The following is a 15,825-nucleotide window of genomic DNA, read 5'->3' on the forward strand; positions in this document are numbered from 1 at the left end:
TCACATTTCATGTCTCCAAATAATAGCAAAAACCCAAATAGATTTTCCTCATTTAAAACAGATCATCGCAAGTGGGTTTTGCTGGTTGGCCAACATTCATTATCTAGGTGTCCAATGACCCAAAGAAACCACAACATGCAAATCCAGCATCCTGTGGTGACCAAGAAGATGCCAAAACTTCTAAGTTCTTAAATGTTAATATCTTACTTCCACAGAGATGGTTTGGTCCATGTTCCTCTTGCTTGGTGTTATTGAAGCCTCCTCCAATGAGTTGCTATGGGTTACGATCCCCTGGCTCATTCCAGAAGGATTCTGGGAAGCAGCAGCATGAGCTGGGGAATTCTGGGTAAGCTGTGCCATGGCGGGATTGTGGTTCTGCCAGATTTTCACCCCAGTTGTGTTCTGTTCCTGGAAGTTCAAGGGTGGGCTGGTAGGGATTTCAAATTCGGAATTCCGTGAGTATGATTCAGTGCTCGAGTGCTTTGGTGATTGGGCAGTCACTTCCTCAATTCCCCTCATCGGGGTCTCATTTGTGGGTCTGTGGAGTAAACCGAAAATCAACTTAAACATGAATTCCCAACAGAGGACAAACTTCCTCCTCCTAACCGCATGCACAGATTTCCACCTTTTAGTCCTTTTTGTATCTACATTGACCAGGTCCTGATCCAAGGTGACCTTCCCAGCACCGGTACTGACAGAGTGCTGCACCATTAGATGTGCCATCTTGGATGAAGTTACAAACCAAAGGTTCCATCTTCCCTCTCAGTGATGAAATGAATCTGTCGCTATTTCCAAGAGGAGAAAGGGGGTTCTATCTGGAATCCTGGTCAACATTCATCCCTCAGACAACTCACCCAAACCTCCCTAATCATCTCCACTTCCATTGTGGGTGGCACGGTGGCCCAGTGGTTAGCACTGCTGCCTCACAGCGCCAGAGACCCGGGTCAGGCGACTGACTGTGTGGAGTTTGCACGTTCTCCCTGTGTCTGCGTGGGTTTCCTCTGGGTGCTCCGGTTTCCTCCCACAGTCCAAAGATCACACCTCAAGTGAATTGGCCATGCTAAATTGCCCATAGTGCTAGGTAAGGGGTAAATGTAGGGGTATGGGTGGGCGGTGGGTCGGTGTGGACTTGTTGGGCCTGTTTCCACACGGTAATGTAATCTAATCTAATCTATTCATGGCAGCTTGCTGCATGCAAATTGGCGCCTGTGTTTCCAACGTTACTCTTTTCAGAATGACATCACTGATTATAACGGTGTCTTCAGCTTATGAAAGGGGCTATATAAATGCAAACCTTTCTTTCTTCAGAGAGAGTGCCTTGGCTGAAGGATTTACATTCTGTCCTGATGCATCTTAAAAAAATAAATTTAACAAAGGGAACCGTTTGAGGCAGTGGTGGGTTCTCAAGGGGTAGCAGGAGGGGTAAAATATCAGAACAGGATAACTACAGCTGGAACACACGGCAAAAACCATCACAGGAACTCGGGGTGTGGGTACGAGGAGGCGGCAACAGACCTCCCCAGGGTGAGAGGGTAAAAACAGGCACATTTACCTGCTGAAACGTCTTGGGCAGGTACCTGTGGAGTAGGCTGAGTTGGAGGGCGAACAGCTGAATAAGAGAAAGAAAGAGTAAAAAGACGTCACCAAAACTGGGTGATGCAGTGGACAGCAAAGAAGCACAACGGGACGTTGGATCAGATGGGCCAATGGGCTGAGGAGTGGCAGCTAAAGTTTCATTCAGATAAATGCATTTTGGTAAGGCAAACCAGGGCAGGACTTAGAGAGTTAAAGGTTGGGCCCTGGGGAGTGTTGTCAAAGGGACCAAGGGGGTGAAAGTACACAGTTCCTTAAAAGTGGAGTCCCAGGTAGACAGGACAGTGAAGAAAGTGTTTGGTATGTTTGCTTCCATTGATCAGAGCATCAAGTATAAGAGTTGGGAGGTCATGTTGCAGTTGGACAGGACATTGGTAAGGCCACTTTTAGAATACTGCATTCATTTCTGGTCTCCCTGCTATAGGAAAGATGTTGTTAAATTTGAAAGGGTTCAGAAAAGGTTGAGAAGGATATTTCCAGGACTGGAGGCTTTGAGCTGTAGGGAGAGGCTGAACAGGCTGGAGCTGTTTTCTCTGGAGCTTTGGAGGTTGAGGGGTGACCTTATAGAGATTTACAAAATTATGAGGGACATGGAGAGGTTGAATAGCCAAGGTCTTTATTCCCAGGGTGTTAGAGTCCTAAACCAGAGGGCATAGGTTTAAGGAGAAAGGGGAAAGATATAAAAGACACCTAAGGGGCAATTTTTTCACGTAGAGGGTGGTGCGTGTTAGGAATGAGTTGCCAAAGGGAGTGGTGGAGGCTGGTACAATTACATTTAAAAGACACCTGGATTGGTGTATGACTAGGAAGGGTTTAGAGGGATATAACATCCCAGAGTCACCACAGCCCTGAGGTGGAACAGCCTCTCACTGCAGCCGGTGGGATTGGTGCTTTGTGCTGGGACACTGCTCACTGGCCTGTTGCTGGGCCGGGCTTCGAATCATTGACCCATTCAATGGGAAATGGTCACAATTTGCCCAATCCCCAATCCAACAAATTCCAGTAATGGCGCCACCCTAAGGAAATGCTGTTCACTTCACAGGATCGGGGTTGTACATACATTTCTGAATTCCACCTGAAAGCTGCTGCATGTATAACAGACACCAGGGTCGGTTCCATTACCTTCTCAACGTGGCAAGGGCGTCTGTGACAGTCTTACATCGTTTCAGCAGGATATCCAACCTGTGAGGCTCCTCCTTCAGGAACTTCACTGCTTCCACTTCAACACGGAGAATGACTCGCATTTTACTCTGCAGGCTGGGGAACTGAGCTACAGAAACAGGCACAAACCAAGTCAGTTCAACACACACCAGTGCAATACCAATTCAATCCCTCACTCCCCATGCCGAAACAGGTGGACATCTGGGATGCTTGGGAGTGGAATGTCTCCTCGTCCGAGCAGATGAGGTGGAGGAATTGGGAGAACGGGATGGAGTTCTTGCGGGATACTGGGTGGAGGAAGTGTAGTCCAGGTAGTTATGGGAGTCTGGGGTTTGTAGGAAACATCCGCCTGGAGACTGTCACCGGAGATGGAAACAGAGAGGTCAAGAAAGGTGAGGGGAGTGTCCGAGATGGACCAAGTGAATTTAAGGTGGGGGGTGGAAGTTGTGGGCGAAGTCGATGAACTGCTCCAGTTCAGCCCGGGTGCAGGATACTGCACGGATGCAGTCATTGATGGGTTGGGGCAGGTTCTGAAGAGGGACTGTTCGACATAGCCGACAAAGAGGCAGGCGTAACTGGGGCCATCTGGGTGCCCATGGCCGCCCCCTGGATTTGGAGGAAGTGGGAGAAGTTAGTAGAAAAGTACTTGAGGGTGAAGACCAGTTCGGTGAGGTGGAGAAGGATATTGGTGGAGAGGGACTGGATAGATCTGTTGGAGAGGAAGAAACAGAGGGCTTGGAGGCCACCCTGTGGGATATGGATCTGTATAGGGACTGCATGTCTATAGTGTAGATAAAGTGCTGGGGGCCAGGGACCTGGAAGTTACTGAAGTGTTGGAGGACATGGTTTGTGTCACGGATGTATGTGGGAAGTGCCTGAACCAAGGGGGATAGGATGGAATTGAAGTAGGATGGGATGAGTTCAGTGGGGCAGGAGCATTCCAAGATGATGGGTCAACCAGGGTAGTTGGGCTTGTGGATCTTGGGGAGCAAGTAGAACTGGGCAGTGTAGGGCTGGGGGGCTATGAGTTTGGAGGCAGTGGGGAGGAGGCAATTAGAGCACGGACAGTGCGGGTGGTCTCCCCAGAGCCTGTGGGGTTTACAGACACAAGAATCAGGTCAAGTCCTGTGGGTGTGGTCACAGCAAATACCTTAAAGGTGACCAGAGTCCTTGGACCAACACCACATGGAGGGAGTGACAGAGGACAGACAGTACCTGCCCAATACCCCCCTCTGGGTCAGCTGACAGTGACCCTTCCTCCCCTACCCCCCTCTGAGTCAGCTGACAGTGTCCCTGCCCCCTCCCCCCCCCCCCAGTAGGACGGGATGAGTTCAGTGGGGCAGGAGCATTCCAAGATGATGGGTCAACCAGGGTAGTTGGGCTTGTGGATCTTGGGGAGCAAGTAGAACTGGGCAGTGTAGGGCTGGGGGGCTATGAGTTTGGAGGCAGTGGGGAGGAGGCAATTAGAGCACAGACAGTGCGGGTGGTCTCCCCAGAGCCTGTGGGGTTTACAGACACAAGAATCAGGTCAGGTCCTGTGGGTGTGGTCACAGCAAATACCTTAAAGGTGACCAGAGTCCTTGGACCAACACCACATGGAGGGAGTGACAGAGGACAGACAGTACTGCCCCCTTCCCCCCCTCTGGGTCAGCTGACAGTGACCCTCCCCTACCCCCCTCTGGGTCAGCTGACAGTGCCCCTGCCCCCTTACCCTTCAGTTCAGTGAGGGTCTCGCCCAACTGACGTAAGACCAGCGCCTTGTCCTCCAGTTCCTGCACCGTGATCAGCTTCTGATTCAGGTTCGAGTCTCGCTGTAAATCATCCACGGCCTTCTCCAAGTCACTGTCAACAAGAAGACAAATTAAACACCAAGCTCCTTCAGAGAAACAAGAACTGAAGTTAAAACCATCAAGTGATTTGTCAATCTCTGGTGAATGCCCCTGTTATCTGCCTGGTTGCAATCAAGAATATTGAGCTTGACATGTTGCTTTATCACTTCATCGATAAGTGCTGTTGTCGTTTGTACGATGAATTATGTTTGGAATCCAGTCATTGCTATTAGGTTAAAAAGATGTTTGTCATTATTCTGAAATGAAGGGAACACTTGTTCCCTTCTTCGTCTGACCTAGACATCACTCCAACATAACTGACTCTTAACTACCCTCCAAATATCCGACAGTTAATCCCCGGGGGAAGTAGGGATGGGCAGTAAGTGTGACCCTGATTTAGTCCCTGCCTAAGTTCTGTCCGGAAGCCTGCCTTCTTCATAGAAGATTCCTGAAGAAGGGCTTATGCCTGAAACGTCGATTCTCCTGCTCCTTGGATGCTGCCTGACCTGCTGTGCTTTTCCAGCAACACATTTTCAGTTCTTCATAGAAGTACCTCTTTCAGCCAGTGAGAGGCAGTAGAGCTTCACACATGTAACTGGCTCACTGTAGAAACTTTATCCCTTTAGCTTCACTTGAACCGGGCAGTCATTTCAAGGTGAAACTTCATTGTTCACTGAGTCCTAAAGCAGAACCGATTAAAACAAATGGTTGTCATGTTCAGGATAGTTATGTCGAAGGGTAATCAGGACAAAGTAAAAATCTGGGTTAGCGCAACCAGTTACAGTCCAGAAGAGCCTTTGTTAATGCAAGTTGCTGCAAATAATTATAGAGTCATAGAGATGTACAGCATGAAAACTGACCCTTCAGTACAACCCGTCCATGCCGACCAGATATCCCAACCCAATCTCGTCCCATCTGCCAGCATCTGGCCCATATCCCTCCAAACCCTTCCTATTCATATACCCATCCAGATCGGCCCCAGCCTGTTCAGCCTTTCCCTATAGCTCAAATCCTCCAACCCTGGCAACATCCTTGTAAGCCTTTTCTGAACCCTTTCAAGTTTCACAACATCCTTCCGATAGGAGGGAGACCAGATTTGCATGCAATATTCCAACAGTGGCCTAACCAATGTCCTATACAGCCGCAACATTTTCAATGTATAATTTCAGTTACATCACACTGTAAATTTTTGCTATAAATTCTGTGCCTTACAATTGTGTCCTCCACAATCACCTGATGAAGGAGCAGTGCTCCGAAAGCTAGTACTTCCAATTAAACCTGTTGGACTATAACCTGGTGTTGTGTGATTTTTGACTTTGTACATGCTAATCCAACACAGGCATCTCCAAATCATCCCAACTTCTGTACTCAATACTCTGACTAATAAAGGAAAGCATAGCAAATGCCTTCTTCACTATCCTATCTACCTGTGACTCCACTTTCAAGGAGCTATGAACCTGCACTCCAAGGTCTCTTTGTTCAACAACACTCGCTAGGACCTTACCATTAAATGTATAAGTCCTTCTAAGATTTGCTTTCCCAAAATGCAGCCCATTGGCCAATCTGGTCAAGATCCTGTTGTAATCTGAGGTAACCTTCTTTGCTGTTCACTACACCTCCAATTTTGGTGTCACCTGCAAACTTACTAACTATACCTCTTATACTCACATCCAAATCGTTTATATAAATGATGACTGGGAACTTGAATTTAAATCTCCCTCTAATATCCTGAGAATTTGAATTCAGTTTTTAAAGAATATGCTATCAGCGCAAGTGACCATGGATTTGTTGGTGAGCAGTCTGTAGTGAATGAGGATTTTCAATCTTCCTCAGTCCAGCTCCCATCTAACTCCATCTGACATCTCTGAGGTAGACCCTGCAATGAGGGTAGGAAAAGTATCAAAGCAGAGTATTGTCCAACTGGACACAGGCACTGCAGAGGGACCTAGGTGATCTACATGAATTGCAAAAAATGAGCATGTGGATCCATCAAGGAAGGCAAATGTAACATTGGACTTTATTGTGAGGAGTAGGGGAGGGAAGGTTGTCTTTAATAGCATAGAACATTGGTGAGTCACACCCAGATACTGTGTTTGAATTTACACTTGCCTTGGAGGTAATTCAGAGATGGTATATGAGGTTGATTCCTGGGGGTGAAGAGATTTTCTAACCAGGAAACGTTGAGCTAGCTGGATAACACTGCCTGCAGCTCAGAAGAATGAGAAGTGATTGTGATAAAAATGTAAACTTCTGAAGAGCATCTAGAGCTAAGTAAACAGTTTCAGAGTAAGGGATCTGAGAGTAAAGAAATGTTCCCCACAGCAGCCAATCATTGAGCCTGTGTCACAGAATATATTCACAGGAGGTACTCCTGAACCACAAAGGAATCAAGGTTTATGGAGGTTAGGCAGAAAATCATCGAATGCCTACAATGTGGAAGCAGGCCATTCAGCCCACTGGATTCACACTAACCCTCTGAAGAGCATTCCACGCAGACCTCCCCCCCCCCCCCCCCCGGCTTTTGCCCGAAACGTCGATTTTGCCTGTCTTCGGATGCTGCCTGAATTGCTGTGCTCTTCCAGCACCACTGATCCACAATTTAGCATGGTCAATCCAACTAACCTACACATCTTTGGAACGTGGGAGGAAACCAGAGCACCCAGAAGGTAAACACGCAGACACGGGGAGAATATGTAAACTTCACAGAGACAGTACCTGAGGCTGGAATCGAACCTGGGTACCTGGCACAATGAAGCAGCAGTGCTAACCACTGAGCCACCATGCGACCCAAGTGGAGTTACACTCACAATCAGATCCAGGCTGATACGTCCCTGTGTTCTTATGTTCAAAACTGGTATCAAAGAATTGACCATTAATGTAAGCCTTGCCCACCTCCCAAGAATTAGCTAAAGAAGGGTACAAGCCATAACTTTACACTGAAAACATGAAATCACCCAAACTCTCCCAAATAACACAAACATTGTCACCCCTTGTATTTCTCTTTCTGCACAATCTGCCTGGCTCCAGCACTGCAGCAAGGTTTATCACGGAAGGAGATCTCCACATACGTAGCTCACTCACTGGGCCATTGCATCCTCCTCAGCAGGACACTCGGACCTCAGTTTAATCTTCCACCAGCAGCAGTGCAGCACTCCCTCAATACTGCACTGAGAGTTCCAGCTGAGATAGTGCACTGACTGGAATCCACAACATTGTGACTCAGAGCACAGAGTGATGAATACCCAACGGGCCTTCATGTGGTCAATATTTCTGTTGTAAAACATTTGTTTACTTTTTATCGAGTCCAACATGAAAAAAACTTTCCGGCAGTAATCCCCAATGGCTATTCAAGCCTCGAGGTGTGCAGGAACAAAAGGACCTGGATGTTTATGTTGATAAATTGCTAAAGAGTCATGACAGGCAGAGCAAGCAGTTAATAAAGGACACAGCATCCTATACTTTATTAAAATGAGAACAGAGTACAGGAGCAGGGAGGTTATGTCAAATGTGTACAAGAAACTAGTTAGCCGTCAACTAAAGTATTGTGTATAGTTCTGGACACAACAGTTTGTGAGGATGTGAACGTATTGGAGTCAGTCCGGTGCAGGTTTATGAATAGTTCCAGTTATGAAGATATATTAGAGAATTTGGGATGCCTTTTTTGAGAAAAGGCTAAGGGATAAAATTTTCCAAAATCATGAGTCAGCTGGATAGACCAGAGAATGTGTTTTCCAAGAATGAGATCAAGAGGATGCAAACATAAGGCAATTTGCAAAAGCAGCAAATGCCAAGCAAGGAAACGCTTTTTTACACACAGCGAGTGGGAGGGTTCTGCCACACTGCCTGAACGTGTGGTGGAGGCAGGTTCAATTCAGACATTCGAAGGGGCATTAGACGATACTCTTTTGCTTTATGCGTTTTCTCCTGTTCTCTCTGCCAAAATATATCAACTTTCAACTCTCTGTTTTGAACCTTATCTCCCAACTAGCTGCCCACTCCATCAGCTTGTCAACAACAGCTGTCCCCAATAGTTTTCCAAGCTTTGTATCATCTGCAAACTTGGAAATTGTTCACTTGATAGACACATCAGGAAAAGCAAGTGTTCCAAAATCAACACGTGGGGAACTCCACTACACATTCCACCATCCCAAAAAAATTCCATTAACCATTCCTCTTTCATATCCCTCAACCAATCCTTCAACAACAGGAATAAGCTGAGTAACTTTCAAAAATATCACAGAAGTACATGCCCATCACGCTCCTCCCCATAGGAAAAGGTGAGGATTGCAGATGCTGGAGATCAGAGTGTGGCGCTGGAAAAGCACAGCGGGTCAGGCAGCATCCGAGGAGCAGGCGCATCGTGCTTCGGGCATAAGCCCTTCTCTTCCCAATGTCAAACACACAAGCAGTACACAATCTATTACACAGTGAGCTTTACCTAAAACCTTCCATCTTTCAAAAGACATAAGCCCTATTATTTTGTGTCCTTGCTTCAATTATCCATTGTACCATGATTCTGAAACAGATTCACCATTGCTCTGTATCCCTAGCTCAGCCAACAAAAAAAAGTTTGATTGGATCATATAAAACCCAATCCGATTACAATGAATTTGCTTTGCTTCACTTTGTAAATGGATTAGTTTCTGATTAATGCAATGAGTTGTTGGATGTCTTAGAGATGTGCAATGGAGCACTTGCTGTTGCTTGGTAACAGGATACTGCTGACAGGTGTGCAATGTACTTGCCCATCTGAGAAAATGATAAAAACAGCCAGCCTGCAGACTTGCTGTGATGGAAGGTGCATGGTATATATGGATTATATTTTTTGGATTTGGATTTTGTAAAGAAAGAGGCAGATGGATCTGGGTCAGTTCTGTGAAGGCATTTTTTGTTAGACCAGGTCAGGAAAGCATTTGGAACTGGGGCCTAAGTGCATCGATTCCAAGAAAAAATGTGATTAAATGTCTGGCGGAATGCCTGGAGTATTCATGGATGGAATGTTTATCCTGCTGAGTTTACAATCGACCAGAAAGGCAGGAATTATTATTTTACATTTCAGAACAGAAGGTTCATGGTCCTGGTTCAGAAGAATCAGGTGTTCAGTTTGGAAGGGAACTCCTTGCATAATAATTAATCTTGTAACTCTGGGCACCCTCTAAAACCAAGAGTTTTAAAACGCAGAGTTTCTAAACCAGGAAGGCTTGGGCAGAAATCTTAAAGTTATTGGAGCTGAACAAGAGTAGGCCATCAGAATTGTCAAAGGTTCATGACAATGGATTTGGAAAAGAATGATAAAATACCTCTGCAGTCCAACAGAAAGAATCTCAGTAGAGTCAATTTAGTAGAAACTTGTGAATTGGGATAGAAGTGAAATTTGTTTCGTATTGAGCATCTGTAAAAAGATAGTGATAGAGAACTGGCTAAAACTTTGGTTTACTGGTTATATTAAGATCTTTCTAGCTGTTACACATATATAGCTTTGTTAGTTTTGCTTTTGAGTAAGAAGTCTACATTCTATTGTTAAAGAACATTTGGAGCCTCACCCAAGTAAGTTTCAGTGACTAATGACCAAGATAACCAGTTGCAACAATTAAACCTGTGATCTATCAAACCAGGTTCCCCCTGGGATCTGCCTTATCCAGTATCTGCATTAGCTCAGATGGTAATATTTGGGGGCTCATCTGGGATTGATATTCAATGAATTTAGGAGGCATCTGAGTCTCTTTTAAACACAGGAATGTGTGAAGAGATTGAATCTAAAAGGAAAGTTTTGTGGCAAAATTTGTTGCATGGATTGGAATTTCAATTTGGCCTTGAACATTGCTAAGATTTTCTCTGAGAGTAGAAATCATTAACAGTGGGTTATTTGAAATCTTGGCCTCAGGTGAAGCTGATAGAGCCAGCAGTAGAAATAAAAGCAGGATCCCATAAGGATGGGATAATTAAATTAACGACCCAGGATTTAGAATTAACAGGAAAGTCTGCAGTTGATGTGTCATTGCTAGAATTAGTAAGATTCAAACAAAAATGAAACTAAAACTTGAGACAGAAAGAGACATTTAAAAATCAGAATTGGAATAGAAGAAGAGAAAAACAAAAGGAGAAAGAATGAAAAATTAAATTGGAATAAAAATCTCGAGTTGAAGAGTGAGGAGAAAGATAAGCAAATAAAATTGAAAGAGAGAAAAAAGAAAAAACAGAGGAGAATAGGAAGATGGAATGTTAAACCTTGAACTCCAAAGAGATCAGGGATTCAGACAAGAGGATTGGGAGAGAGGCACAGTAGCTTAGAATGATGAATCAGGGATTTTGATTTAACTAAAAATAAATATCTGCAACATTTACAGAGTGGAAAGATATTCCACCTCATATGCAAAGGACCTGGACAAATGAAGTGGCTAAAAAACATTTGGACTTTTAGCTGGGAGAGTGTTGGGACCTTTAGCTGGAAGAGTGTTGGGACCTTTAGCTGGAAGAGTGTTTGGACCTTTAGCTGGGAGAGTGTTAAGACCTTTAGCTGGGAGAGTATTGAGACCTTTAGCTGGAAGAGTGTTGGGTCCTTTAGCTGGGAGAGTGTTGAGACCTTTAGCTGGAAGAGTGTTTGGACTTTTAGCTGGGAGAGTGTTGAGACCTTTAGCTGGAAGAGTGTTTGGATCTTTAGCTGGGAGAGTGTTGGGACCTTTAGCTGGGAGAGTGTTAGGACCTTTAGCTGGGAGAGTGTTGGGATCTTTAGCTGGGAGAGTATTGAGACCTTTAGCTGGAAGAGTGTTGGGTCCTTTAGCTGGGAGAGTGTTGGGACCTTTAGCTGGAAGAGTGTTTGGACCTTTAGCTGGGAGAGTGTTTGGACCTTTACCTGGGAGAGTGTTTGGACCTTTAGCTGGGAGAGTGTTGGGTCCTTTAGCTGGGAGAGTATTGAGACCTTTAGCTGGAAGAGTGTTTGGACCTTTAGCTGGGAGAGTGTTTGGACCTTTAGCTGGGAGAGTGTTGGGACCTTTAGCTGGAAGAGTGTTGGGACCTTTAGCTGGGAGAGTGTTGGATCCTTTAGCTGGGAGAGTGTTGGATCCTTTAGCTGGAAGAGTGTTGGGACCTTTAGCTGGAAGAGTGTTGGGACCTTTAGCTGGGAGAGTGTTGGGACCTTTCGCTGGGAGAGTGTTGGGACCTTTCGCTGGGAGAGTGTTGGGTCCTTTAGCTGGGAAAATGTTGGGTCCTTTAGCTGGAAGAGTGTTGGGACCTTTAACTGGGAGAGTGTTGGGACCTTTAGCTGGGAGAGTGTTGGGTCCTTTAGCTGGGAGAGTGTTGTGTCCTTTAGCTGGAAGAGTGTTGGGACCTTTAGCTGGGAGAGTGTTGGAACCTTTAGCTGGGAGAGTGTTTGGACCTTTAGTTGGGAGAGTGTTGGGAACTTTAGCTGGGAGAGTGTTGGGACCTTTAGCTGGAAGAGTGTTGGGACCTTTAGCTGGGAGAGTGTTGGGACCTTTAGCTGGGAATGTGTTTGGACCTTTAGCTGGGAGAGTATTGGGACCTTTAGCTGGGAGAGTGTTGGAACCTTTAGCTGGGAGAGTGTTGGGACCTTTAGCTGGGAGAGTGTTGGGACAGACGTAGCTGTTAATGTGCACACCAACCTGTCAAGAGGGCAATCTGCAACTATGAACCTGTCAAAATGTAATACACAAAGCTTATTATGAAGCTTAATTAATTAAAGTATGAGATTTTAAGACAGCCTAATCAGACATTTACAGATTCTGTAAGAGACAAAAAAAATTGGATTTGTTGTTGCAATCACTGGATCTAAACAAATCAGAAAGAAACTCAGTGATGTGCATCACATGGCGGGTCCGCCAGGCAGGAGCAAACGTCACCGGGTGTGGCTTATTAAAGTGTTAAAGAGAGGTTATGACAGGGAGGATCGTCACTAGAAAAGAGTGTTAACAATACTGAAAGTAATAGCAAGTGAAATAAAAGTGTCAGACCAGTTGGAGATACTTAAAAGAAAAAAACAGAGGAGAATAGGAAGATGGAATGTTAAACCTTGAACTCCAAAGTTGGCTATAATATTATGCTATCATCCAGAAAACTATCAAAGTGAATCACAGAAGTTGTATAGAGTCAGAGAACAATTCGGTTGAATAAGCCAATAAAACCTCATTAGCTATATATAATGTTAATGTTGGGGAAGTGTTACCAATAGAACAATATTCTTATAGACACAATCTAGAGTGTTAAGGAAGCTCCATAAATGCAAGTTGTTGTTATTTCAAATTGGGCTTCATCACACCAAGAATCTTTCCAAGAGTTTGATTTAAATTATCTCCTTCTGTTTGCATTAGGAATCCTTCCAAATTCATGGTCGAAATGTAAAAGCAAAGACTTGAGAGACAATCCTTTGTATTTAGCAGCAGTTAGCAGCCATTAGAATCTCCTCCTATTTACTTACAGCCATGATCACCAGATGGCATTGGTTGTCAGTGAGTCAGACTGTGCAATGTTTCTCTCCTCTGCCTCTCTTCAGATCCAAGTGTTATTGAGCTCAGCTGATGTTATTCATGAACAAGTCAGAAATAAAACCTGGCTTGATAGATCATATGATCATTTTGTTGTTGAGTTGTTTAACATAGTCAGTCACTGAAACATATCCACATGAAGCTGCAGACTTTCCTCATTGATTACACAGACAAAGAAAATGACAAACCTAAGCCATATAACTACAGATGATTGTTAAAACACACAACAAAACAAAGTCACAACCTGTTTCCCAACACTATCCATGACAGAGACGCAAGTCCAGCGAGATTGCACTGTTATCTCAACTCTTTGAGTTTCTCCTTAACTAACTGCTTCCAGTTTCTGTGCCATGGACTGCAGAGAAAATGAGTTTTTTCTGCTGAAGTGTTTATTCACAAATTTGAGGGCCAATAAACTCAACTGTTCTAATAATCTACAGTTTCTGAGTAGACTAAACCCTTTGATTGGGTGATTGGTTAACTGAAACTGCAAGGAGAAAGTGAGGACTGCAGATGCTGGTTTATTCCCGAAATGTCGATTCTCCCGCTCCTTGGATGCTACCTGACCTGCTGCGCTTTTCCAGCAACACATTTTCAGTAACTGAAACTGCACTCAATTCCTTCCAGGAGAGAAACTAAACATGCTTCTGAAGTCAACTCTGATGATCTCCGAAGTGAATTTTTAAAAGACACTTGCTCAATCTCAGATTATGCTGAACTGAATATAAAGCTAATGGCCTTAAATCCTTACCCTACCTGTTGTAAACTCAAACGTACAACTACTCAGCTCTGCATTCACTTGCTTTTTGACAAATGCTGAATTTAAGACACTCTTTCAGAAGGAGTGTCCACAGAAGTAACCTACGCCCATTCGCCTCTATTTTGAAATTAAAAATCCAGAATATATTTAAGTTTTACACCTTTCATCACACTGTTTTGACTGCATTACAATTTAAACAGTGTCAGTGTCTACCCAGCTAATTCTAACCCAGAACCTCAAACTTTATTAAAATCATCAGCCTTTCCTTCACATTCTTATCGAGATTTCTACCTGAAAGCACGCATCAGAAATTTGGGTCAGGCTGTCAGGTGAGACACTCAGAAGCTGTCACCCACGTGGAGGGATGATCCTGTGGGTCTCCCTGACCTGCCTGTCTAAATTCTGAACAACAGCGACCTTGCTACATGAGAATTGGTTGCTGAGGCAGGAGTCGTTAGCCAATCCTAACTGCCTTTGAGAGGCAGCAGTGATCTGTCTTCTGAATTAAAACTGGAAGGGTTTCATCGGCCATTTCAGAGAGCAGCTAAAACTTTTCTTTCATGGGATGTGGGAGTGACTGGTTATGCCAGCAATTACTGTCTGTGTGTAATTAGCCATGAGAAGGTGGGGGTGAAAAACTTCTTGAACTTTGCAATCTATGTGGTAACACTCATTGTGGTTAAGGATCAACCAGTCTGGAGTCACAGTTAGGGTCAGATATTGAGGGTAAGGATGGCAGATTTCCTTCTCTGAAGGAGATTAGCAAATCAAGTGACAATCCAGTCACGTTAATATTATTGTAGTGTCACTGAGCTCAATGCTCTGCCCTTTCAAGTTATGGTTCATATAATCTGCTGTCAGTCCATTTGGCTTTGTAAATAACTTCCAACTTACTTCAGCTGCTGCACAATCATCTCTTCGTCATTCAGATACTTCTGTCTCTCCTCTTCTACCAGAGCACGCTGGCGATGGAGAGGGTCTTCCTGCTTCCTTAGAGTTTCTGTCACCCTGATACTTATCTCTGACTCCAAGCGCTTCATCATGTTCTTCATGGTGTCTTGGCTTTGGACCTGTTAGAGAGGGTAATGAACAATACATCAAAACCTGAACTGCAGGACTGAACAGACAGTGAGTATCTCCTTTGGGAATGATAAGGCTGAGGACTCTATAGAGGATAACAAATCCAATCAGCTGCCCTGTTTTAATGTCTGGATAGATAATCACACTGTTAAGTTTGTTAATATCTTTATTTAAGACGTAGGAGAAACTGCAGTAGCTATTAAGTATCTGAGTATGACTACACATACACAGGCTATGTATATGTCAATACCTCTGAGCTAGGAGACCAGGGTTAAAGTCTCATCTGCTCCAGAGGTATGTCAATAACATCTTTGAACAGGTTGGTTGGAAAAATACAAAAGTACACATATATAGGGAGTACCAATAACAGTGTACGGGAGGAGGGGGGTGGTGGTTTTGAAAGGAGCTGTAAGATTGAGTAGTAAATAAACTCTATCCACAAAGGAAGGTTTCTCAGTTTCTTGAATAAAATCAAAATCCTGTGGATGCTGGAAATCTGAAACAAATACAGAGAATGTTGGAGAAACTCAGTAGGTCTGGCAGCATCTGTGGAGAGAGAAACAGTTAACATTTCCAGTCAAGTATGACTCTTCCTCAGAACTGTACATCCCCAATGACGGGTCATATCCCAGACAGGCATACCAGCTCTCTCTGCCTGTCTGAGTATAATGAAGCCAAAGTAGAGGTATTATCCATTCCCTCAATCCCCTGCTCACACTGCTGGCCTGGCTTCTAGCTCTGCTCTCATTTAAAGTTTTAAACCATTGGTTGAGAGACAGAGTGGTGGTAGAGGGTTGTTTCTTGGACTAGAGGCCTGTGACCAAAGGTGTTCCACAGGGACGGGTGCTGGGTCCACTCATTTGTCATTTATATAAATAATTTGGATGAGAATTTCGGATGCATG

General features: G+C 44.5%; 1 protein-coding gene across 1 annotated transcript in view; it reads right to left on the minus strand.

Annotated features, from left to right (window-relative positions):
- Positions 1-195: 195 nt before the first annotated feature.
- The window catches only part of LOC122539627 (SRC kinase signaling inhibitor 1-like), a 523,191-nt gene continuing 507,561 nt past the window's right edge, over positions 196-15,825 (minus strand). The window contains exons 15-19 of the mRNA XM_043674625.1: positions 14,736-14,911; positions 4,466-4,596; positions 2,716-2,863; positions 1,553-1,609; positions 196-538 (exon numbers count right to left, since the gene is read on the minus strand). Coding sequence (XP_043530560.1) covers positions 196-538; positions 1,553-1,609; positions 2,716-2,863; positions 4,466-4,596; positions 14,736-14,911 — 855 coding nt within the window. The remainder of the gene's footprint in view (positions 539-1,552; positions 1,610-2,715; positions 2,864-4,465; positions 4,597-14,735; positions 14,912-15,825) is intronic.

The sequence above is a fragment of the Chiloscyllium plagiosum genome, chromosome 33 (genome assembly GCF_004010195.1).
Source record: "Chiloscyllium plagiosum isolate BGI_BamShark_2017 chromosome 33, ASM401019v2, whole genome shotgun sequence".
In the NCBI taxonomy this organism is placed as follows: Eukaryota; Metazoa; Chordata; class Chondrichthyes; order Orectolobiformes; family Hemiscylliidae; genus Chiloscyllium; species Chiloscyllium plagiosum.